This window comes from Zootoca vivipara, chromosome Z1, assembly GCF_965207765.1.
Source record: "Zootoca vivipara chromosome Z1, rZooViv2.hap1.1, whole genome shotgun sequence".
Classification (NCBI taxonomy): Eukaryota; Metazoa; Chordata; class Lepidosauria; order Squamata; family Lacertidae; genus Zootoca; species Zootoca vivipara.
This window is the reverse complement of record NC_142583.1, coordinates 3,581,604-3,608,210: the sequence shown is the minus strand read 5'-3', so window position 1 is coordinate 3,608,210 and position 26,607 is coordinate 3,581,604. Positions and strand designations below refer to the sequence as shown.

At 45.3% G+C, this 26,607-nt stretch overlaps 1 protein-coding gene across 1 annotated transcript; it reads left to right on the top strand.

Annotated features, from left to right (window-relative positions):
* The first annotated feature begins 878 nt into the window (after window positions 1–878).
* OTOP1 (otopetrin 1) lies at window positions 879–23,715 on the top strand. Its single transcript, XM_060278267.2, has 6 exons — window positions 879–1,676; window positions 13,241–13,377; window positions 15,149–15,207; window positions 18,011–18,141; window positions 19,600–20,546; window positions 23,238–23,715. Exons 1-6 carry the CDS (start codon window positions 1,238–1,240, stop codon window positions 23,406–23,408), a joined length of 1,884 nt encoding a protein of 627 aa, XP_060134250.2. The 5' UTR covers window positions 879–1,237; the 3' UTR covers window positions 23,409–23,715.
* Window positions 23,716–26,607: the final 2,892 nt, after the last annotated feature.

Genomic DNA, 26,607 nt, shown 5'->3' with positions numbered 1-26,607 from the left:
TGCCCCAGCCAGGGCCGGCTCTAGGTAGAGTGCCGGTGCTGCGGGGCACCAGGGCACCAGGCTGGCAGGTGGGGCACTGCACTGCGCGCTGTGAGGGCAGGGACGCTGGAGCGATCTCCGCGCCTCAGCACCAGGGTGCCTGACCTGCTTGAGACTGCCCTGGCCCCAGCAAGTGGGGGAGCTGCACGGCTTTGCCGGTGGCCTCCCCTTTCCCTGCATGTCCACCAGCTGCGCCCCGCCAACTATAAGGCTGGTGGGTGTGCAGCTTCCCTCCCAAGCCTCTGCGAGGATCGCTCTCCGGTGGTGGCATGGAGGAGAGTTGCACCCCCCCCCCCATGGCTGGCAGTGCACAGCTACGGCCACCCCAATTACCCCATGGTAATTTGGGGGTGCTGGGCGGATATTTGCACCCCAGCGCCACATATGCTAAAGATGGCCCTGGCTACGGTCACCTGCTGACAGCTTCTAGGAGCCACAGGTGAGAGCTGAGTGCAAGGTAGAGACCAAAGGTGGATAAATTACCCCAGAAGGAGCAAGGTGTGGGCCCCAGCGCTCCCCATACACCCAAAGACACAGTAACAAACACCGGGTTCTCCCCCCCCTCCCGAGTTGGGCATCTGGGGGGCCTTTCCCATCCTTCCCAAAGCAAAGGCTCCTGAGGCGGGAGATGATGCCCTTGGTTTCCCGCACGCGTCGGCCTCCTGGCAGATTCCCGTCCAGCTAGTCACGGTCAGGATGCCCCGCGGCGCTGCTCTCATCCGGCCTCGCGCCAAGCCAAGGGGGGCAGAAGCAGGCGGGGAAGTGCCCGGGGCTGAGCCGCCAGCCCGAAAGCCGGCCGCGTCGGCCGCCCCACCCAGTGACATCAGGAGCCCTTCGGAGCCCGACGGCGAAGCCGAGGCATAAAGGCTTCTCAGTCGCCAGAGCAGGGGCTCAGGTGAAGAGGCCGCGGAGGGTCGACGACGCGAGGCACGAGAGGAACGGAGCCGCTTGACGTGAGGGAAAGTAGTAGAGGGTCTCTTCAGGCGCTTCCAGCCCACCGAGACGAGCAACCCCGCCAGCGGAAGGGGCGCGCCGGGTCGAGAAGGGCAGCTGGTCCGTCGAGCGAGAGCGAGGAAGTTGGCGAAACTCGACCGGCCATTCCTACGCCCCGGGAGCCCTGACAGGTGGCGAGGCATCCCCCCTCAGCGACCCGACCCCGCAGCCTCGACTCTGCTCCGTCCGCCTCAGCCCCGCCGACATGGCCGTCGAAGGGCAGGAGGAGGGCAGCCTCGACGGATCCCCCGCGAAAGGCAAGAAGAGCGGCGGCGCCAAGAAAAGCGCCCGCGCGGAGGGCGGCTGGGAGCTGGAGCAGGTGGCCGAGGGCCCTCCGCCATCGCCCGACGGGACCAAAGGCGGCGGTGGCCGCGGCCGCTTGGCTCTGCTGCGGAAAACGCCGGAGAAGAACGCCGAGATCCTGAGCAGCCAGTACGGCTTGCACCTCTTCCTGGCGGGGCTGCTGCTGATGTTCGCGTGGGCCGTGCACGCCAAGGGCTTCTCCAAGAGCGCCGTCCTCTCGTACCTCATCACCCTCATGCTCCTGCAGATCCTCTGGATGGCCTGGTACATCTGCCGCCGCTACGCGCACAAGAGGCTCATCCAGGACAAGGACACGCACGCCGGAGCGCGCTGGCTCAAGTGTGAGTGGGTCGCTCCGGAGCGGCGGGGGGGGGGGCGGAGGCCGGAGGAGGGGCGCCGCGAGGCCGGCCGCAGGGCCCAGCCGCACGTGGGAGCCCGGCGCGTCCCGGAGGATCCCTCGGGCGCGAGGCGGGTTGGCCTGTCGGGGGAGTTTCTGGCAGCCGCTATTTGCCTGTCCCGCTATTTGCTGTGTGGCGTTTGCGCGCTGCGGAGTTCGCAGCAGAGAATTCACTGCGCGCTCTTTCTGTTGAAGTCTGCGGGACTTTAAAACGGTACTTCGCCGCCTTCTAGCCAAGCGTGCCAACAGGAAGGATTTTCTCTGCCCCATATATTGTGGGCAGGCCGGCTGCTCTGGGGCACCGCCGAAAAAGATGCTATTTGCATGCGCTTTATGTCACATGCCAACTTGTAAACTTCTTTTGCAGATGGGGGGGGGGGGTGGAGTGCCCCGAAATAAATCAGGGGTCGCACACATGTAATAAAACATCCAACAGAGAGTTTCAACAGGTGAAACTTTCCCTATAATTGTCGATCCTTACTGCAAAAGGCTTACTCTATATGCCAGGCATGTCCAACAGGTAGATCGTGATCTACCGGTAGATGACTAGACGTCTGTGGTAGATCACCGGTAGATCAGTGGCTCCCCCACAGAAGCTAAAAAACTTTGGCTTCCCTTAAAAAAAGCACAACATCTTTGCCCTGCACCCCTAAAATGACCTGAACCACCCAAAACAGGGCTTTCCTTCCTAAAAAGAGAGCTCTATGTCGCTTTCCTCTTCCCTAAAGGTTCAACAACTTTTACGTGAACCCCCCAAAACAAGGCTTTCCTTCCTAAAAAAACTCAACAACTTTGACCTGAACCCCCAAAAGGGGGTAGATCACTGCCAGTTTTTAACTCTGTGAGTAGATCGTAGTCTCTTGGAAGTTGGCCACCCCTGCCTTTAAAGCACATTTGAAGCACATCCCCCCCTCAAAGAATTCTGGACAATGTAGTTTGCTAAAGGTTGCTTGGAACTGTAACTCTGTGAGGGATAAACTACAGTGCCCAGAACTCTTTGAGGGGAGATATATGTTTCAAACGTTCTTTAAAGGCATGGTGTGCATGCAGTATCTGTTTAATACCTGCCTGCAGGCTGCCACACAGCCTGTTAAGGGCACAAGAGCCCTGCTGTCCTCCAATGCCAACCCTAAACCATACAAAGAACAACTTTCATGAGTTGCAAATGAGTCATGTTACTGTAGGTCTTTCAGCTGTTGAACTTAAGCTGGAAATTCTACATTCAGTGGAAGAACAGGCATGGTGTTTCAGATCAGGGGTGTAGGAAGACAGGGGCGGTGGGGGCAGGGCGCCCCGGGGGGCACGATCCCAGGGGCACCACTGCGACTGCCCCCCCGCCCCCCAAACATGCGCACTGCCCCCAAACACACGTCCTGCCCCTGCACGCGGCACGCCCCACCCCCAAAATGCACGCACCCCCCCTAGAACGCGCGCCACGTCCCTGGGGGCAGCGCGCCTGCTCTCTGCCCCCGGTGGCGGAGCATGAAGCCCCCCCGCTGTTTCAGATGGAGGGGATTAAAAGTGATTTAAGATTTACAAGTGTTTTGCTCAGATGATCATGCTTGGGTGAATTCACCCAAGTCTATTCACCCAGTCTATTCATTTGGATGGTCATCTGTCATGGATACTTCAGCTGAGATTCCTCTGCATTGCAGGGGGTTGAACTAGATGACCCTTGGCACGCTTTCCACCTCTATGAATCTATGATTTGTTGTGGTTATTTATTAGTACAGTACCTCATAATAAGTACTGTCCCCCTTATTTTTCCTTTTTGAGCAAAAGAGATTTGAAATCCCCACTCAGCCTTGAAACTCATGTGGTACCCTTGGTCCCTTAACCTAACCTACCAACAGGCTTGTTATGAGGATAAAATGGAAAGGGGAGGGGGGAGAACATGTATGCCGCCTTGAACAGTATTACTCCACCCCTGCTTTACTCAAACATCTGCTGTTGTTTGAAGCTGTCATTTTCCTCTCAATGTCCCTCCACCCCCGCTTTGATTAAACTTCTGTTTTTGTTTACAACAGCCAGCTTTTTCAGTGTTTCTCCCTTCTTGCTGTCCTCAAACACCCTTCCTCTTTTCATCTGTCTCTCTCAGCATAGCCCTCAAATATTCCATAGTACCTTCACACAATGTATTTCATTATTGATCCCATGGCCTTCAACATGGAGTTCCAGATTCAACATAGCAATTTTAAATATATATTTATTAATGAGCAAACACCCACATAAGTACAACTTTTCAACTGAACTTACCCTTCTCTAACTAAACATGCTGACACAGGCACATCAGGTTCCACCCCACATTGTGGCTGCCTGGCACATCAAACACATGACATCACACGGTGTGGCGCAGCATGCACATGACGTCCAATGGCACGATGGGCCCATCGGACCCTCCTGTGACTGCAACGAGTCCTGTTGGGCCCTCTGAAAGGCCCATCGAGCCTTTTGAATGTTGCCTTTTGAATGTAGGGCACCTACAGTGAAAATTTTGTGAGTGCCTTGGTCCCCCAGAGATGGTGCTATTAATCTGTGTAGTGTATATCATGGGGTGTGTGCACAAAGGGGCTGCAGAATACCCTGTTTCCCCTTTTTTAATACGTAGTCATAAAGTAAGCCATGGCAGAGTTTTTAAGCATTTGAGAAGTATAAGACATACCCCGAAAATAAGGCATACTTCCGCGCTGCGGAAACCAACCCCCACAGGCACCTCCACTCACAGAGTCACTCCATGCGGCCGGCACTGCAGGAGTGCGATCAGCTGTGAAGTGGCGCTCCAAGAGCTCCGCTTAACAGCTGATCGTGCTCTCGCCTTGCTGGCTGCATTCCCGCGCTCCACCTTCTCGTCCACAGTCATCCCTGCCGCTTCCATGCTTGCCGCCACCGCTGGGCTCACTGCTTCTTCCTTGCCTGGCCCGGCCAAGGAGCTTGGAGCGCCCTGCAGTGGCAGGCGGAGCGCCTGAGCCAGCGGCCTCCGCCTGGCCCGGCCAAGGACTCCTGCAGCCCCGCCACTCAGAACCGGTGGCTGCTGCAGCGCCGAGCACTCAAGAGAGCCCAGCAGTGCCCTGAGCCAGTGCCCTGAGCCGTAAAAACCGTACCAGTAATAAAAAAAATAAGACATCCCACCGAAAGTAAGCCACCCTGTGTTTTTTTGAGGAAAAAAAGTTATAAGACGGTGTCTTAAAAAGGGGGAAACACGGGAGAGGAGAAGGCATGGAAATGGGGGTGATCTCTGTGTAAGGGAGAGTTAGAGAGGGAGGAGGAAAGGAAAAGGGTGGTGGTGACAATGTGGGAGCAAAGGCATGAAAGGAGGGAGTGGTAGGCTTGGGAATGGGGTGAAGATGAAAGCAGGGTCAAGAAAGGTTCTGTAGAACAGGAGAGGGTGGTGGCTTCCTAACTGGGCTTAGTGAAAAGGGTCCTTAGTTGTTGCAAAGTGTGGGAGGAGAATGACGCAGGAAGTTACCATGGGGGTGGTTTGGGTGCAAATAACACCCAGAACTATCATCATGGGATCCTCCACCAATACCCCAAAGACTACTTCATCCAGCCTGGTCAGGGATTCTGCTGGGTGACAGGATGGTCAGTAGATCAGCAGCTTCCCCAGTCTGTCTCTCTGGCCCAACACCAGGTGCAGACCCTCTTAAATCCATCCCAGTGTCAAAAGTTTCCTGCTCTTATGGACAACAGCAACACCCTCCTTAAAACCCCACTCCCCCATTCTAGGCTGGTGCAGTACTGAGAACCCAGTTGGGCACAGTGGGTGAGGTCACTCCCCCCAAGTCTCTGCAAAGCAGTCCGGATCAGCCCATTCATCTGCAGTCAAGTCTTGGATGCACATCGTCTTACTATGGACTGAGCTGGCATTTTGCAACAGCACCACCAGACCAGAGGGCTCAGTCAATTTGCTACCAGTGACTTTGAGAGGAGTTGGTGGGATGGAATAAGGAACAGGGACTAAACATGTTGCTGGTGGTAGCCAGCCTCTCCACTCCTTCCCACCACCATAGAAATTCAGACAACATCTCCACCATTCCCTGCTACCTGCCCACCCCGATGCATTAATGCACCACAACATTAATGCTGGGAGATTAGGGCCACAGATAGTAAGCTAAGGTGCAGCATCATGCACACCCCACGCTTTTGGGAAGTAGGTGGTAAATCCCCCAAAACCTGTCTCCCCCTGCCTCTCACTGTGGGGGAACCCCACCAAACCAAACCTCCCCTCCTCCAGGCTCTTAGCCTGGGTGAGGGTCAGAGGCCGTGTACTCCCACAGTACATGGCCTACAGTTCTATAACTGACTGACAATTTGGGGGCACCCCTGCCCCGGTGGGACAACCCAAAGGGTAAAACCCCATGGTGTTGCTCCCTTGGGGGAGGCGCATGCAGCCGAGCCTCCTGTTATAGTAAGGCAGGCCCTGGAACACAACCCAGCTGTGTTTCCTATGCCAGCAATCAAGGAATATCCCACACTACAATCAGCACAAACACTCTTGGCTGCAGGCAGGTATCAGTCAGGTCAAACAAATTGAAGCAGAAAAAAAACACTTCCTGTCTGGGAAGGCAGACCAGGCAAAGGCCAGGATGGTGCACAATCAGCCATACTTGCAGTGTATGAATGCCTGGACTGCATCACAAGTATATAATGCATGCATAGAATGTATTAGCATGAGACGTGCCTAAGCCTCTCTGCAAAGTTTACACATTTTGCATTTGTCGTATGGGGGAGGGGACTCACACCCACCCCTCCTTATTGTTTAGTAGTAATCGTAGAACATAATTTATAGAGAGTACCTGATCTCAGTGAAGAGAGGGAGGGAACTATGGATATTCCAATGACTAGAAAACAATGCTAAAGCAATATAGAAAAAGTGTACTGGAGGGTGAAATAAAAGCTCTTTAGGACCCCAGGGCAGGATACCTGTAACCCGATGTAGAAACAAATCAGTCATCAATCAAATATTTCATGTCACTCATTGGCTAAAAACCACCGAAAGGTGAATGAACACTTTCCTTCATAACTTTCCTTCTAGGAGAGTTAAGAAAAGAAATGAAACTCAAGAGTCCTTGCATGCATTGGTCTTGGTGCAATTGCACCATTATAATCTGGCCACAGTTTCATCTTGTGTGATTCTGAACTAGATATGCAGCCCATCATATCCAGTGGAACGTAAGTCAGCACCACTGATTTAAACAGTATTTCCTTTCAAGTCGGTATGGATAGGACTGCAGCCTTATTCCACAAATGTATGCCTAGAACTGTAGCCTTGCAGCCTAGTTCTAACCAAGTTAACATTGAGTTCAGCATCAACTCAAAGTAAATCAGTAATTATGCAGTAAGTATGCACAGGATTGCAGAACGGCAGAATATTCTATGTTCCAGTCATATTACGATTGCTTTAAACTGGGGAAAAATTACAGGCTTGGGAAGAGCATTTGAGAATGTAACACATTTGCAGTCCAGTCTACGCATGATTGGTAAGCTCCACTGATACCAATGGTTATTATGTCCTGTGTTTGCTAATTTGTATCGCAAATATTTGTACTGATTTACTTACTCTAATGAACTATGTACAGTATATATAGCTACAGTAAGTAAATTACGCACGCACACGCGCGCGCACACACACATGATATATATTACAGATGTTAAATTATTAGGTCAGGATGTTGGAAAGATAGGGATTTTGCAGAACTAGGCAGATAAGTGCATAAAAAGAGATACAGGTTGCTATCTGTCTTGATCACAGGGAGGCCCATCCAGTTCAATTTGTCAACATATTTTTAAAAAGTATTTCTCTTTCTCCATGAGGGCTTGAATAATATTTATTGTTGAGTAAATGTATTTAGCACAGTCCTATCTTATGTCTACTCATATATACGTCCCATTGAATTTGGTAGGGATTACTCCCAGGAAAGTGAGGTTAGGACTGTGTAGCCCATGCCCTTAACCCCAGGAAGCACCCACTTTATATTCCAAAAAATTTCTGAGAGTTATAAAAGTAAAATAAGGAAATTCATTAATGGCAAAACATAGCAGAAAGAAAGCAAAGGCTTTCTGAGGAAGGTTATTCTTGTTGTGGTGTAAAATGTAATAGAGTCAGCCAGTAGAAATAAATATCTGGGGGGTAAACCATAATTAGGATCTCCCATGACAGTCAGTTGCTCCCTTGGGCTACTTTGAAGATGAGCAATGGGGAAGGGGTTAACCCTTTCCTCCTATGCCCTTTGCCATGCTATAAATTACTCGAAGCTGCTATTCGCCTGGGGAGGGTGGGGGGCTGGAGAGGTACAGGTGCAGGAAGTTGAGCAGGCCAAACAAGTTTTACTTAACAGTATTTCTTCCTTTAGCATGGAACGACAGGTTTCTGGCGATGCACAGATGCGTGATAATACTTACATAAGCAAGCCCCAATTTCTTCTAAGGTGTTGACTCATACACAATAAGCTATAAACTAATGGCCGAGAATCAAAAGGTGATATGGGAAAGTTATTCCTTTTTTCAAAATGTATGCCTTTTTAAAAATTCTTACTGCAATTGCTAGCAGTATAATGCTGGGTGCCCAAAATGGTACAGCCATGTGTTTATAGTCCCCAGAAAAATACAGCTATACTAACCCTTAGGCATCTTTTCCCATTCAAAATAAAAAAAATCCTTCAGTAGCACCTTAAAGACCAACTAAGTATTTATTTTGGTATGAGCTTTCGTGTGCATGCACACTTCTTCAGATACACTTGAAACAGAAGTCAGTCTCTTATGTATATACAGAGGGTGGGTGGTGGGCGGGTGGGAATGGGTGATGGGCTGATGGGAGTGGTAAACCTGTAGATGGCTGTTAACGACTGCTGATGACTGCAATTGGACCTGCGGGGAAAAAGCAAGGGCTGAAGCGCTAAAGAAAGCTTTATCATGCATAATGAGATAAGAATCCAATGTCTTTGTTCATCCCAGATGGCTCCATGGTTTTAAGCTTGGTAATGAGTTCCAATTCAGCAACTTCTCTTTCCAGTCTGTTCCTGAAATTTTCTTCTGTTTCAAGTGTATCTGAAGAAGTGTGCATGCACACGAAAGCTCATACCAAAATAAAAACTTAGTTGGTCTTTAAGGTGCTACTGAAGGATTTTTTAAATTTTGCTTCGACTCAGACCAACACGGCTACCTACCTTTTTCCATTCAGCGAGTGTGTTGTAGCCAATGGAGTGTGAGTGAGCAGAGGGTTTAACTAGGATTGGGGAGACCCAGATTCAAATCCACATCGTCATGTTGCTTGCTGGGGTGATGCTGAGCCCCCTCGCCTACCTCACAGAGCTGCAAGGACAAAAGTGTGTATGGCACAGCACCTTGAGTTCCTTGGAGGAAAGGTAGTAAATAAATAATATCCCCCCCTCTCCCCTAGCCAATGGCTGACCAGGCTGGGGGATTTGGATGGCCGAGGAGAAACCAGCAGAGATCAAACCTCAAAATCTCTAAATGGCCCTAAATGGCCTCGGTCCAGTATACCTGAAGGAGCGTCTCCACCTCCATCATTCTGCCCGGACACTGAGGTCCAGCGCCGAGGGCCTTCTGGTGGTTCCCTCGTTGCGAGAAGCCAAGTTGCAGGGAACTAGGCAGAGGGCCTTCTCGGTGGTGGCGCTTGCCCTGTGGAACGCCCTCCCAAGAGATGTCAAAGAGGAAAACAACTTCCTGACTTTTAGAAGACATCTGAAGGCAGCCCTGTTCAGGGAGGCTTTTAATGTTTAATAGATTATTGTGTTTTATTTTTCTGTTGGAAGCCACCCAGAGTGGCTGGGGAAACCCAGCCAGATGGGCGGGGTAGAAATAATAAATTATTATTATTATTATTATTATTATTATTATTATTATTATTATTATAGCTCCAAGACTGAGTTTGGCTGAAAGTGCTCAGCTAGTCTCCATGGCTCATATCTTCCAAATGTAATCTGATCCTCCTCGGTAGATTTGGTGTGGAGGAAGAGTGACCAACCCCAGTGATTGCAGGGGCTGGATTGCCTTGGGCTCTAAGGCAAGTCTGCTCATATTCTTTCCCCGAGCCTACATTTAGCTCCATGATTTCAGGAGTAAAGATGGAGTGAAATTTATCGGTTCCACTTCACTGAGATCCAAAAGCCACCCTTCTTATTTACCTTGACCTCTGCTGGATGGGAGTAGAAATAGCCCACTTCTTTCACTCCCCCAACCCCAGAGGTCAAGGTAAGGGGTGCTGAATGTGTCTGTTGAGTAGAAAGGGGTTCTCTCTGCTTCTGGATGGTCTGGCTGGAGGTGAACACAGGATGTTGCATTCCTTTGCACCCATTCAAGCCAATCCTCTGTTTGATGTTCAGGGAGCACAAATTGGCTGCAAATTTAACTAATCCCCATTCCTAAAGTGTCTGTAGTGAATGTGTGACAAAGGCGGACACTGATTCTAGCTGTTATAGTTGAAGGTGTATTTAGCCCAAGGCATATATTATTACCTTACTGTTAATTATTAAATGTCTATACCACCTTTTGTCTGAGGATCACAGGGCAGTTTACAATATGACGTGGATTGTGGGTTTTTCACAGCAATTAGCATGAGAGGGCTACTTCGTCTTTGTTTTCAAGAGTGGGGTGGCGGTTGCTGTTGGAAGTTTATGTTTGGAGTTTTGAGACCGAGCGCCTATAAGAACTTTTTGGCAACTACAAGTGTTAGTTCCCTGTTTAGGGACGCTTTTTAATGTTTGATGGATTTCTGTATTTTAATGTTTTGTTGGAAGCCGCCCAGCGTGGCTGGAGGAACCCGGCCAGATGGGCGGGGTATAAATAATAAATTATTATTATTATTATTATTATTATTATTATTATTATTAGCAATCTGCCCTTCCTGTATTTGTTCAGTGTTCCTTTTTTAACTAGATGTCTCCCTGCTGGTGCTCAATATTTTAAACTGTTTTAGTAATTTTAGTATTTTGAAACAAAAAATAAAAATAAAATCCTTCCAGTAGCACCTTAGAGATCAACTAAGTTTGTCATAGGTATGAGCTTTCGTGTGCATGCACACTTGAAGAAAGTTGGTTTCTAAGGTGCTGCTGGAAGGAATTTTTTTTAATTTTTTGTTTCGACTACGTCAGACCAACATGGTTACCTACCTGTATTTAGTACTGTATTTTGGCAATTTTAATCTGTTTTAGTATTCAAACATTTGCATGCTTTTAAATGCTCTCATAATTTTTTCTTGATTTTCTTGTTTTATCCTTTTGTAAACTGCTTTGTAAAAAACCCCTCAATCAAGCAGTGTAGAAATTTTATGAAATTAAATACATAAATACATAATACAGTATGTTGCTGTTGGAGTACCATGGTTGAGTACAGAGTTTGTCTGATCTATTGAGATGGAAATATGCAGGGAAGATGACAAGTGGGGAACTGGTTTTCTGGTGTGTGTGTGGGGGGGGTAGGGCTTCATTGAGGTCAATGGGTGGTTTTTGGTTCCTGCCACCTCTTAAATTGGCATAATGTTGTGTCAAAGACAAAATCACTATTGGGAGGCATATAGGATGTGGTGTTTGCTTGTTTCTCACCCCTGTTTTGGTCTCTCCATACAGAGGAGTATTTCTGGCACAGCAAGTCTTTCCCCATATCCTTAAATCCCCCATTGCAAGTACAAGTCCTGATTAATATATTTACAATGCATGTTTACTGATAAAGTAAATTTCACTGTGTTTATTGTGACTAACATCCAGGTAACTGCACAGGATTGTGGGTGGTAGTCAACAAAGAAGCTCTGTTTGCTTAAGGATTTCTGGCTTAATTTGTCCTCAATTTGTAATCCATCATACATTTACTCCTGGGTAATTATGTTAATCTTACGAAAACGAGTTGTGGATTTCAATTTGGTTTACTTGAATTTCTAGCTCTCCTGATCCTAAGAGACTGGAGCAATTGAGAAGTTTTTAAAAATAGAGTAATCAGGGCCATCTTTAGCAGATGCGGCGCTGGGGTGCAAATATCCACCCAGCACCCCCAAATTACCACGGATAGTGTTGGGGTGGCCGTAGCTGCGCACTGCCAGCCATGGGGGGGGGGGCGCAATCCTCACAGAGGCTTGGGAGTGAAGTTGCGCCCCTCCCAAGCCTCCTCGGGAGGAGAGCCCAGCTTCCCTCCCAAGGCTCCTCGGCAGAAGAGCGATCCCTGCAGAGGCTTGGGAGGGAAGCTGAGTGCCTACCAGCCATATGGTTGGCCGGGCACAGCTTCCATCCAGTGATCGCTCTCCTCCTGAGGAAGATTGGGAGGGAAGCTGCACACCCGCCAGCCTTATGCTTGGCGGGGCGCAACTGGCGGGTGTGCAGGGAAAGGGGAGGGCATCGGCAAAGCCGTGCAGCTCCCCCACTTGTTGGGACGCCCCTGAGAGGCTGGTGCCCTGGCGCCACGCACCACTTAACCCTATGGGAAAGACAGCTCTGAGAGTAATAAACCAGCAGTTCCCAACTTTTTTTTTTTTGGCATGGTGGTCCACAAGTCCAAATTTACATAGCATGGTGACCCATTGATTTATTATCACATTAATTTTGGACCTTAGTACTTTCCCAGTTTCATGCATTTTAATGTCAAGTTTGCCCATTTTATCATCATTACTTGATGCATCCAAGCAAAAACTTACCTAACACCAATGAGCACCTTGTGGCAAATGGTGACTGTATCCCCCACCAGCTGCCAGAGAGCAGTTCCCAAGTGCTGAAGTGGAAATTTTGAGCTTTTCCAATGTTTAAATGCTAGTGCTAATACAATATTACAATAAGCCAACAAAACAAAAGCTGTAAGAGGTATTCATCGTACCAGTTGGCGATTGCAAGCAATAATTATTTTGAGTTTAAAGGCAAGTTTGCAGGTGTTTGGCATGCATGTGACCACAAAAGCGCACAGGTTTTGGGGGCGGAATGGGGGGCAGGGGTGGAAGCGGAAGGGGGCAGGCATAATCACACCCCACCAAGGTGCGGAGTGCCTTGGAACGCAACCCCTGTGCAAAGGGGGAGTTGCCTGTACATAAGCAACCAAAACCCACTTGCACAGGCTTTGCAATCCACCCGCAGGTTAAGAAATGCTGCTGTAAATAACAATAACAGAATTAAAGCCACTCCCTACCTGCAGTGCCACTACCCATTAATGGTTCAGAGTTTAATGAGGCAGCAGGAAAGGGAGTTTATTTATTTATTAAAAAAATTGTATACTGCTGTAGCATTAAAAAAATCAAAGCAGTTTATAGAAATAAAAACATAAAACCATACAATAAAACCACAAGTCATAAAATGTTAAAAACACAGGGTCCACAGGTGTGAGAGGTTTATTTTCACTATCTTCACATTAATTTTCCTTTTAGTGTTTTTCTTCTTATTTGTTTGTCTGTAGCATATAAAGATCTTCACATTAATTTTCCTTTTAGTGTTTTTCTTCTTATTTGTTTGTCTGTAGCATATAAAGCTGTTGCCCTCATAATGAAATTTTATTCTATTTTAAATTTTCTTTCAGGTGCAATTGCTTTGTTTGCAGCGATTACTTTAATTATGGATGCTTTCAAAATTGGATACTTTGTTGGATATTCAGATTGCTTATCAGTCACGGAAGGTATTTTCCCTGCCACACATGCAGTACATACACTGCTGCAGGTAAAACCATTTGGGTTTTGATTATTCCTATCTGTCTGCTTGTGTTTTTCAGATAGTGCAGCACAGTCCCAAAACAAAACAACCCCCCCCCCAACCATCTTTGAGTCTTGTTCAATATTCACCATGTGACAAATACCGGTAGCAAAAGCCAGGCTAGAACTATTAAGAATTATGAAGAGACAGGCAGGGAAAGCTGGAAGCTCCTGCGTCCTTGTTTGTTTGACCACGATTCTCTCCAGTTCCCTCTATTTGATTCTAGGGAGGTTTCAGAATTTTCCGCAATCAGAATCTGGCTTAAACATAGTCACTTTTCAATGTGATGAATGCAACGTGCTCTCAGGTTCACGGGGCTGTCATTTTAAATAGAATATGTTTGGTTATCAATGCCTCTTGTGCAAGAAAATCAACATTATACAATGTAGGGTGGGTATGTGAACACAAATCTCCTGCACTTACAAATGTACACATAAAAATGCAATAATGGATTTAACATACACACTGAATGTTAGCTATGTCTCAAATGTTGCCTCGGATGAAAACAGTTATAAATCTCTTTAATTAAAGCCATGTAATTATGCTGCATTAATCTTCTTTCTAAATGGGGGACAATTTAATAACTATTTTGCCACCGCTGCCTAAGACATTGGCTCATTGACTGGCCCTTCTAATCCTCTCTTCCTTCAAAGGACATAAGTCCCTTTCAAACAGCACAAAGACAGTTGTGAAATACCAGCCTGTCAGGGAAATTTTTCAAATGAAATTTATGGTGAAAAGTCATGTACTATATTTTTCTAGTTCGAGGCACTTGCCAGCTTGACATTGACTACTGCATTTGGATTCAAAACATTTTACACACGCAGAAACCTTTAATTTGACAAAGTAATATTTAGCAGTGAAGCAGAAAGTGGCAACTAGCCAGGCTTCCCAACAAACAGAGTGGAGTAATGGTCTCCTGCTTCAGACAGAGAGCCAGTTTGTTTCTTGCCCTTCTGTATATGCAGAACAACACAAATATCCTTTCCTTCTGTATGCAGTCAACCTTGAAGCAGAGAGGTAACCTAAGCCCCTCCATATATCCTGTAGAGCTGCACAGAGGAAGAGCGGGGGGGGGGGGAGATACAACCATATATAATTGCCACATAATACACCTCTTGCAAATACTGCAACATCAGAGTGAAGGGCATGATCTAAGAACCCGAAGCAAGGAGAATAACACTCCTATTACTGGTTTGGGTCTGAAACAGCGAAACTAAACAAAGACTTCCAGTCTTCCCCCAAACCCCTTTTGTAACTCTAATGCTTCCCATGGCCCTTTAGTCTCAGTCTTTTGTTGCTTGTTTTTCTCAGACTTAAAATGATCAAACAAAATAAATCACAGTGCACACATCTGGTTATGCAGCGTATATAACCAGAACACTCAGGAGGCAACGTAAAATGTACTTGACCCTCAGTTTGGTATTGTCTAATCGAAGTGGCTAGGAGGAGTTGAATTAATACAAAACATTGTCTTTATATAGCAAAGAATTTGAATAATGTGACCCAACTCACATGTTGACAGAATGTGTGAGCAGTTCATCTGCATAGGGCTTAAGTAAAATGTCCTGTCATTGGGTTAGCTGGTGAGCTGCTTTACACCTAAGTAAATTTGGAGTCTTGTGATCTCTTGTGCATTTTTCTTTGGTGTTCATCCCTGGCATATCTTATATGTTCATAGCAAATATAGTACCACTTTCCCAAATGACCGAATTATTTTTTTCACATATGTTTTCAGGTGTACTTCTTATGGTGCCATGCAAAGGATATTATCCAATCCTTCAAAATGTTGGAGAGGTAAAATGAATATAATGTTCCTTATAAACCTGGGAAATATCAGTGAGAAACTACTGGTACTGAAAATGTTTATATTAATGTTTAGAAAATAATAGTTTACATCTCTGTTTTGATTTTTTTAAATAAAATTATAGCATCCTCAGTTGGAAGGACCCCCAGAAACCTAATATTTGTATGCTAGCAGTTGTCCATTCTGGTTTCCTGAAGTGGTCCTTCCATGGGAGACCCCGGGTCTCCTTGGTCCCCTGAAGAACTTGCCTTGATTCTGTTGCATTGTGATTGCGTTTCTGTTCTTTGTTTCTCGTGTTCTTTTTCTTTTTTAAAACATCCCTTATCCAAATAAAGCTTTGTTGTAATTCATGCTGCCTCATGCAGGAAGCTTTTACTACAACACTCTTCTGCACTGGTGCTGTCGATTACCAGCTCTGAGGATGTTTGCCACTCTGTGGGGACTTCTAAATGTCACGGAGTATCACTGTAAGCAAGAAAATGTTCAAGCACTTAGGAGGAAAACACAGAAATAGGTTGAAGCCGTGTGTGCTTGCTGCACAAATTATAGTCACATACCACTGGGCAGTTCCAAATTTCCCTTTTAAAAACTGTGCTATTTACAACTCTATGAGGGGTCAGAATGTTCTCTAATTCTGGAGACAGATGGAAACTGTTGCAGTAATTTCCTTCTCCCCTGGAAATTATGGGGGTCATTTGTCCTTCCAATAATTGCAATATGTATGAGGTTTTGGGGAAGAGTGGTGCATTTCAGAATGTTGAATACTTCTCCAAAGCTCACAGGATACTTTTTCAGATAGTAGCACTTCAGCTCAGGTTGAAAGGCCCTAATAGTGCTATTTGGCATCCTTGATGTGCTTTTATCTACCAGTATTCCTCTGAATAGTTGTTGCAAACTGGCAGGCCTTCTGCAATCTTCTTATCACCAGCATAGCAATGAAAATGGTAAGCGTTCCTTCCCACCTATGAATCACCAAAATCCCTTCTCATATCTCAACAAAGGGTTATATTTATTTCTCTGGCATGATACTGAACCCCTGTCCTTTAACTACCATCTGTGAGCATGCATGCTGACATCTCTGAAAACTAGTATTGAAGTGTGAGTTAGTATATTTCCTCAAATACTTGAACAGGTTATATAATGTTTTAATTTTGGTTAGGTGGGTACATGTACCATGTAGAGCAGGCTTCCTCAAACTCGGCTCTCCAGATGTTTTTGGCCTACAACTCCCATGATCCCTAGCTAGCAGGACCAGTGGTCAGGGACGATGGGAATTGTAGTCCCAAAACATCTGGAAGGCCGAGTTTGAGGAAGCCTGATGTACAGAATGGCATGCTTTGATTGGAGACACGGTAAACAAGAATTAGTGACGGACTCTTTCTCCCAACTCTCTTTGATAGTTTTTTTTGTTTTGTTTAACGAGGACTACAAAAAACCTCTCTCTTTGGAGAGTTACTGTTTATTAACAAAGTTATTTCAGCTTCATACCAGTTAATTGTCATAGCTGCTCTCATGAGTCCCGGGAATTGTAGTTTGCTGACGAGAACCTGCTGTCAAATATCCCTAGGAGCCCCCCTCACATGCTAACCATGCAAAGTAGGCGTGGTGTGATCTGTGATCAAGAGGCGGGGCTGTACCACAGCCCGCCCCCTCCTTATGTCCTGCAACTTCTTCATCCCAACCCCATTGTCCATTGAACGTTTGTGGAGAATAAGTCAACGCACCTAGACCTTTATGCACTCTAGAACCTGTGAGATCAGAGTTCCAGGATGCATGGAAACCTATGCGAAGATTGATGTGCATAGGACCCCCCACTGTAAACGTCTGGGTGTAATACATGAACACCAGAGGCAGAATAGATGGTATTGTTATTTGTTATTATTTATTAAATGTGTATATTCCCTTTCATCTGTAGATCCCAGGGCAGTTCACAGAATAAAAACACAAGCTAAAAACACAAAACACATGATACTGCCCCTTGATTGCATGGAGCCTTTTTGTATGATTAAACTGTGATGGAAGCACCACAGAACTAGAATTCCTAGAATTCCCTGGGAAGAGGGAATGCCTGATAAACTTGTCTAAGCTTATAGCGTACTCTGCCTGTAATGCAAAGTGGCTGATATCCACTGAGCTTGAACATAGCTTTAAATGGTTAGAAGTCCTAAGGGTCTTCTGTGTTGGCTTGAAGGTCAGATTCTGTAAGGCCAGGAGCCCGAGACGCTCCAGATGACTAGTATTAACTATTTATTATATTTATGATCATAATTATTTATCTCCCATATTTCAGAATACAAAGCCTTCCAACATGGCTCTCAAAACATAAAAACAGTAATACCACAAATTTGTGGCCACCACTGAGAAAGCTCTGCTGCTGGTGCTCACCAGTGTGCTCCTTCCAAATGGAGAGCTAGAGAGGGCCTTGGAAGGCCTGGGTACACTCAATTGGGCACAGCTAGTCCTTCAAATAACCTTCTCCTTAAGTCATTACTTTAAAACCAGCACCTTAAACTGAATTGGTGTAATGAGCACATTGTTAAATTTTAAATTCTCACAGGCCACCTATATGTAACTTTTAGTGATGGGCAAATCTGTACATCTGCAAATCTGAAGCCATATTATTTTCCACGTTACATCATGTAAACAGGAAAAGATTGGTGAAACACATAGACTCTAGTGCCCTTTACTTGTTCACCAATAATAAATACTGGAAAATATAATACTTCACTGATACATTTTATACACTTATATATGTTATTTGTCAATAACTTATTTGCTTTATTTATTTTCTAGGTTTGGAGTGATCCATTCTGTATTTACAAATTTGCTTTTGTGGACAAATGGTGTGTTAACAGAATCAAAGCATCAACTTAATGAACATAAGGAAAGGTTAATCACTCTTGGATTTGGAAACATAACAATAGGTAAGATACATTTTTTGCTATCCTGTTTTTTAATTATCTAGAGACCAGGAAGGATAGAAAGGGGACAAAATATAGACTTTTGCGAGTTTTGCTTGTGCCTTTACTCTGGCTTGAATTCTTCAGTTTCCCATGGCTGTTCCACTTGTTGTTATGATCATCTAGCCCCTAATTTCTCTTCTCTACATTGGCTGCCCCTCCCCCAATTCTGTTTTAAAGTCTTGTAGTTTGTGTCCTTTAGTGGGTTTCTGTAGCACCACCTCAGTTTCTTGTGCATCAATGAAACTATTATCCCTAGTATCAGGTGTTCCCCTGCCATCTGTAATATAGTCTCCCTCCCCCTCAGGATTGAATTTAAAACTCTCCTGATCAGGTTTGCAAGACTCTTAGCAAACCTATTCTTGTCAATTGCTGTGAGGTGCAACCCATCTCTTGCCAGATGTCCTTCCTCAAGGAAGAAAAGACCATGGTCCAAGAAACCAAACCTTTCCCAATGATACCACCTGCACAGCCAGTGGCTTGCTTCCAGTATTTCACCGTCTCTTCCTGGGCCAAAGCCTTTAACAGGAAGGAGTGATAACCCCCACCACACACACACCTGTACTGCAGTGCACCCACCATGTTTAAAACATGTAACCATTCAAATTTCCATATTGGTGCAAAAAATGTGCATATGTATCTCTCACTGAACTCAGTGAGAAACAAAATTAAAAAATTCCTTCAGTAGCACCTTAAAGACCAACTAAGTTTTTTATTTTGGTATGAGCTTTCGTGTGCATGCACACTTCATCAGATACCTATCTGATGAAGTGTGCATGCACACGAAAGCTCATACCAAAATAAAAACTTAGTTGGTCTTTAAGGTGCTACCATACGGTAGCTACGGTACCAAGTTCCTGTGGGAGAAATAAGGGACCGGACCGGAAGTAGCAGACTGGAAGTAGCGCTGCCGCCATTTTGGAACTGGGCGGAGCCGTGCCAGAAGTCGCACTGCAGCCATTTTGAAACTGGGCAGAGCTGCATCAAAAGTCACTTCTGAGCATGCTCCGCCCAGTTCCAAAATGGAATAAACCGGGGGGAAACAAAAAAATCCGTTTTTTCAGCTGAGAACAGCTAGAAAAACGGGGGTTTCCCGGGGAATACGGGAGACTTGGCAGCTATGGGTGCTACTGAAGGAATTTTTTAAATTTTGCTTCGACTCAGACCAACACGGCTACCTACCTGTAACTTGAACTCAGTGAGCTTAATCATGGCTTGATCTTTGCCATTTTTGTGATCTGTCTTTATAAACTTTGTATTTGCTTTATCTAAGTAGCTGTCCCTTTTGTAAAGCCATTCCCTTTTGGGCAGCTACTTTAGGCACCAAACTCCCTTTGGCTGATATTTCACAATTTGTTTAGGTAAAATTAGTATTTATAATGTGATGCCATCTCATGTCTTGGTCTCACTTTTGCTTTTTAGAATTGGATGATCATGAGCCGCAGTGCAATTGTACCACAACATTCCTCTGCTCCATATTTTCCGAAGGAATATATTACCTGTACCCCTTCAACATTGAGTATCACATTATGGCATCCACAATGCTCTATGTGCTATGGAAGAATATTGGACGCAAAGTTGAACACCTTCAGCAACACAAGATAACATTCAAGTTTCAAGGGAAAACACTGGGTACCATTTTAGGACTGATAGTCTTCACCACAACAATAGCAATCGTTGTTGTCTATTTGTTTCAGATTGGGCGTTCAAAAATACAGAGTGAAGTAGCACTTATTATGTTTTATTCGTATAGTATTGCGGTACTGACGATGATGTGTGTAGCTGGGATAGTTGCTCTTCTGATTTACCGACTTGAAGAAAAATCATTGGATGTTTCCAAAAACCCAGCTAGGAAACTTGATGCAGACTTACTGGTTGGAACTGCCTCAGGATCCTGGCTTCTGTCTTGGGGTTCCATCCTTGCAATTATTTGTGCTGATTCTCACCCTACATATACATGGTATAATCTGCCCTTTTCCATACTTGTTATAGTTGAGAAATATATTCAGAACCTCTTTATAATTGAATCCACACACCGTGAGCATGAAAAGGTTAATGATGACATTAAAACCATTCGTATACTAACTGTGTCCAATGGAAATACTCTTTCGCCTGCACCTTCTTACAAAGAAATATATAATGGAATGGATGGCATTCAAAATGGAGAGTCACCATACATGTTTAATGGAAATAATTGTCTCCCTGAGAGCAGTGGAAGTGATGCTCTAGATGAAGACAAAAGTCAAGGCAACGCCCCCGTTACTCCCTCTACCTCTGATTTCTCACTTTATAGCAAAACTTCTTCTGTCAACAACAAAAGAAACATCCTGCAGAACATTGCTGCATTTTTGTTCCTATGTAATCTTTCGGTAAGTTATGATGCAAAAATAATGGCAATTATTCCAGTGTTGCTAACTGACTAGAAACAAACGAAAGCTAGTTTAGCAGCAGTTTGATCTGTAGAGATGATCAAAGAGATGAAACACCAAGTGCTACCAAAAGCCCGGCTACCAAAAGCCCGGCTGCCGAGACCAGTTGAAACATTGCTAACCTTGTCTCCCACTGTGGGCCTATTTTCCTTGAAAACACCAATCAAACAAAGTCAAGCAAATTATTTAAAGTTTAATCCCTGTGGAAGCTGAAGGCTTCGTTGAAAAATGCATTGATTAGCTTACTGATAAATCATATTGGGATGGGATGGGATGTGCTCAAGCACAGGTTACACCCCTGCTTGGCAGGGGGTTGGACTGGATGGCCCTTGTGGTCTCTTCCAACTCTATTATTCTATGATACACATTTCACTTCCGTGCCAAATGCAAGTGAGGAAGCCACATTTCAGTTTCGTAGTCTTTGTTATTACCGTAAGTCACATTGACATTTTTGGAAGCCTTTTCCTTGATTATATAATTTTTTCAACTGGGCTTTAATGTAATATGTGGTTTTAATCAGTGGTAATAAAATGCAGGAAGTCTGAAAGCAATTTATGGCACTCACTGAAAGCTGTGCTGCTTTTGGCAGTGACCAGGACCACTCAGTATCTCCAAGCAGCTTCAGAGGAACAGTTGGGAACTTACGTTAACCTGCCCCACCCACATTATCCTTTCTCGCACTTGGCATCATACGATGTCAGACGATTGATTTGTGGGCAGCCTTGCAGAGTTGGGTCACTTTGGGATTTGCCCTAGGGCCAAAAGTGGTCACAGCAGGTGGCGCAGTGGGTTAAACCACAGAGCCTAGGGCTTGCCAATCAGACGGTCGGCGGTTCGAATCCTTGCGACGGGGTGAGCTCCTGTTGCTCTGTCCCAGCTCCTGCCAACCTAGCAGTTCAAAAGCATGTCAAAATGCAAGTAGATAAATAGGTACCGCTACAGCAGGAAGGTAAACGGCGTTTCCGTGTGCTGCTCTGGTTCGCCAGAAGCGGCTTTGTCATGCTGGCCACATGACCTGGAAGCTGTACGCCAGCTCCCTCGGCCAATAACGCGAGATGAGCGCGCAACCCCAGAGTCAGTCACGAATGGACCTAATGGTCAGGGGTCCCTTTAACTTTAAAAGTGGTTCCCACCCTGGTTTATAGGATTAGGGAATGGCTAGTCTCATACCAGCACTAGATTAGATCAGCTCATGTGCCAGGGCTTACTGTGTAAATTGCTATATGAAGGCGAAAGACACAACTGAAAACTGAAAGGGACAAGTAGAAATCATGACAATAGAAATCATATTTATAGCATATTATTTATGAAAAAGCATTACAGAGCCTCAGGCTTCCTACTGAAGAAACTGTTTCAGGATTGGCCTGATAATTCTTGAGAAGTGGTCTGAGCATGGTTGTACCCCGCGAGGGGCAGGGGGCAGCTGCCCCTCCGAAGCAAAAGATAATACCGTATTTTATGGACCATAACCCACACTTTCCCCCTCCAAAAACTGAAGGGGAAAAGTCGCTGCGGGTTATGGAAATCAGGCAGTTTCCGCCCCCTCCGCGGCTGCAGCCAGTGATAGGAACGTGGGGGGGAGCAGACTGAGCTGGGGGCGCGAGGACAGGAGCTCCATCCTTCCTTCCATCCTTCCTTCTGCCCCCTTTCTTTCTTCCTTTTTCACCCTCCCTCCCTCCCTCCCTCCCTCCCTCCCTCCCTCCCTCCCTCCCTCCCTCCCTCCCTCCACCTTCCTTCCTTCCTTCCTTCCTTCCTTCCTTCCTTCCTTCCTTCCTTCCTTCCTTCCTTCCTTCCTTCCTTCCTTCCTTCCTCCCTCCCCCATCTCTCTTTCTTTCTTTCTTTCTTTCTTTCTTTCTTTCTTTCTTTCTTTCTTTCTTTCTTTCTTTCTTTCTTTCCCTCCTTCTCTCTCTCTCTCTTCCCTCCCTCCCTCCTCCCTTCCCTCTCTCTTCCCCTCTCTTGCCCCCCCCCCAGTTTTGATCCTGGGTACGCCCCTGCATCTGAGTCTGGGTCTGACATTTTCGGAGAACCCCAGAGTTGGTCTCGACTGGACCTAATAGTCAGGGGTCCCTTTACCTTTATCTCCTAGAGTAGTGCTATCCTTTGTGCATTGCCAGCAGGTATCATTTCCGAATGTGGTCTAGAGTATTTTACCTACGAAGTTTCTCTAGCTGTACTCCTGGCTGAAGTGAGGTCACTTAAAAGTAGCCTCAGAGTTGGTATTGCATAAACCAGCTCCACAGCACAGACAGAATGTAAATCAAACAGTTATGAAGAATCCTCCCTGGGTATATTGGAGGTGGGGTACATTTTATCCTGGAGCCAAACACTCTAAACTGAATAATGATTACCTCTTTCCTTCAGTCATGTGAAATCTTGAACAGATCCAAATTGCTCCAGTTTTAAAAAGCAAAACGAGAGGAAGCTAGGCAGGGTTACTTTGAGGCAAAAGTCCTTGGCACAGGGCATCCAGAATTCTATGAGCATATCAGTTTAATCAAAAGTAAAAAATGTGAAATCCTACAACTGAAATTTGAGTCAGATTTTGAATGAATAATCTTAAAAATTGTTTCCTGTATAACCTTACGGGGATGCTAACATTTATATTTACTTCCCTTTCATTCTTATTCATAGCTTTGGATTCCACCAGCTTTTGGCTGCCGCCCTGAGTATGACAATGGACTGGAAGAAATGGTTTTTGGATTTGAACCTTGGATCAATGTGGTTAACCTTGCAATGCCTTTTTCCATTTTCTATCGGATGCATTCAGCTGCTTCCCTTTTTGAGGTCATTTGCAAAACATGAAGTTCATTTAAAAAAACAACAGTGAAGGATGGGTGACTAAAGAACATGACTGCAGGAGTCAATGTATGGCCAAGGTAGAGCGTGCAGTTTGAATGAAAAGATACTGAAGAAGATACAGACAATTGACAAGTGCCATATTTTGAAGAGCAAAGAAGAGGACACATTTGCCGACTTCTACTTTTAACCATGGATCACTATGACGACTCTACCCATGAAAAAGAGGACATGTCCTGGAAAAAGAGGATATAGGGCAACCCAAGGTGGAACTTCTCATACCTCATCAGTGCCTCCTGCCACAACAATATAGGCAAGCATTTAATACATTGTCTCTACTCTCATATGGCAAAGTCAATGAAAAATAAGACTGAACCTTTCCCTGGCTATTTTCTCCTCTGTTAGAAAATAAAACACATTACCAATTCAATGTATATAGAGACATTTTTCTCTGAGTTCTTAGAGATTTGTAATCATCATCATCATCATCTAGCCATGGACATAGCCAGGGGGACAGCTGCCTCCCAAATCAAGTAAATAAATAAAAATATTTAACTAAAAGTAGAGATTGTAGAACGATTTTGACAGATTTTTCTGAGCACTTGGGGTCAAAAGAAAGTAATTTGAAACAATTAAGACATTTCATTTTGAGACATTTCATTTTGAATCTGCTAGACAGAGCCAGGCAGAGGATGTTGACATGGGGGTGCCATGGGGGTGCCCCCCCGCCACGACATAAATCCTGGCTACGCCCATGAATCTAGCCACGTTTAATCACATTTAAGTTTTGCTGATTGCATGTGCACCAGTGGGACTAAAAAATGTCTGGATCGGTTGAGCAGACAATGAATTTAATGTTTGAAAAATAGGAGGACAATGTTATGTTAACATTTCACAAGACGGACACGACTAGATATTGGGTGCTGCAATTGCTTTGTACTTGTTATATGTATTTTTGTATTTGTGTGTGAACTTACTAAATAATGAAAGCTAATTTCCTTAAGAGCTGAGACTTTCATTTTGCCCAAACAAAGCTGATGTCTTAAAGTCTGGTTGATAGATTAGATTGGGGCAGTGTTATCCCTGCAAGCTAAAATACTCCAGGGTGGCCATGTGCCCTCCCTGACGGAGGACTCTTCTCTATGCAAAGGGCTGCCTGATCCAAGTTGGGTTTGAAGATAAGGAACCATTAAGGAGCCCGTATTTATTTATTTAGACCCAACCTTTCATAAAAAGTATCTCCTCTCAAACTCACATAAATAAAAACGAAAGACACATCCCTGCCCAGACAGGCACTAAGCGGACACTGGATGCGCAGAGATGGGAAGTGGAATGGAGGGATAAGGGAAATCAGGTTTTCAAGGCCAGAATTAAGTTCCAAGCTATATGCGGACTCTTCCATTTGGACCAGGCTGATCTTCTGTTGCTTGAATAGCAGTTGGTGGCCCTTCTTACTTATCCTTTGGCCAATGGATCGGGGGGGGGGGATATTATCTTTCTTCACTCCCCCTGGCTTCTGCAGTCTCAGGGCAACTGACAAAGGGAGCAGAGTTCTGTCTAGCAAGAAGGAGCTGAAGCAAACTCTTTGAAGCTGCTTCTTCTTCTCTGATCCATAGATGGGGCCTAGACTGGTCCTCCCCTTGCCATGGGGATCTTCCCGGAATGAAGAGGGAGCAGCCAGCGGCCCTTAAGCACCCGGAAAGTAAACTGAGCAGGCACTGGTCACCTAATTGCAATATTCCCTCAGGTGATGATATATTTATTTATTTAAGTTATATTGTTTTAAAATTTTCATGTGTATATATAAATTAGCGTGTGTATATCACTTTTGTCCTTGTTTTTTTGTTGATGTGTAAATGGCAATCCTAAACATACTGGATGACGTGCAACATTGTGCTCTTCCATTTGTTCTGCAAGCATCACAGCTTGCCAGACAGAATGAAACTCCTTCTCCCCACCACCACACACAGGTTGCTCTGGGGGGGCTCCTGACCCCCCAGAGCCAATTTTGGGGGTGCCCGTGGGAAGAGGGGTGTGAAAGCAACTGGAAGTCTTTATGTAGGGCTTGTGCTAATGGGGCTGGTTAGGTGAGTCCTGTCCATTTATTCCCAGTGCACTGTAGACTCATGTTGGGTTGAGTCAGCCAAAGTCCCCACCATTTTAAAAGTCCCATTGATTTAAATGGGAGAGTGAAGCACATGCTGAAAGTTCTCCCTTTGAAAACAATGGAATTTTAAAGTGTCTAAGTGTGGTTGGGTAGATAGATTGTGGTGTCGGTATCATGTTGCCTACTCCTACTCCTGTATATCAGGGGTGGCCAACTCCCAAGAGACTGCGATCTACTCACAGAGTTAAAAACTGGCAGTGATCTACCCCCTTTTTGTGGGTTCAGGTCAAGGTTGTTGAACTTTTTAGGGAGGAGGAAAGCCACATTTTTGGGGGGTGCAGGGCAAACTTGTTGAGCTTTTTTTAGGGGAGCTAAAGTTCGGGGGGAGCCAGTGATCTACCACAGACGTCCAGTGATCTACCGGTAGTCACGATCTACCTGTTGGACGTGCCTGCTGTATATCTAGCATCTGGCAAAAAATAATTATGGCAATTTGGTTGTCACAAGGTTAACATTTTTCTTTCATTCATTTGATAGGCACAAGGGACAGTTTGCTTGTAAATACATTATTTCAGTGTTATTGCTCTCACCATGAAGACATTTTGGGACTCCTCTAATAGAAAGGAAACCCAGTGCAAAGTGTAACAAAGGGGAGAAACTTATATTTTGAATCCATGGAAGAAAACTGACTGGGAAGAAGAGGTTTCAAGAGAAAGAAAATAATTATAGCCGTGTCCAATTTGTGCACTTTCCTCCCACCCAAATTTCTGAACGTGCTTTGCTGAAATAACATCTTGTTCTACCCTAACACTGAGATCTTCAGATGATGAGCTTTGACTAACAATAGCTGCAGTCCTAATATGGTGCCTTAAACTGCGGTCCAACAATTAGGAAAATGTAATAAAGATTTCCAGTCTTTGTTGCAGCTGAAGGGCATAAATCTGGGAAAGGTCAACTGTGCAAAGTCAAAGGCTGTATGCCTAACTGTGCAGTCCTAAATGGGCTTAAAGGAGTGTGTGAACTGGAGAGTTGACCTTGCACCTGATGGGAGGGACAGAAGGTCGTTTTTTGGTGGGCAAGGGGGCACAAATCCCTTTG

Bases quoted from the DNA above. Each gene is read 5' to 3' on its own strand.
- OTOP1 (XM_060278267.2), top strand. From the start codon at position 1,238: ATGGCCGTCGAAGGGCAGGAGGAGGGCAGCCTCGACGGATCCCCCGCG. The intron at 13,378-15,148 runs GTAAAACCATTT...ATATGTTTTCAG, and splicing joins CAGTACATACACTGCTGCAG to GTGTACTTCTTATGGTGCCA. The intron at 20,547-23,237 runs GTAAGTTATGAT...TCTTATTCATAG, and splicing joins TGTTCCTATGTAATCTTTCG to CTTTGGATTCCACCAGCTTT.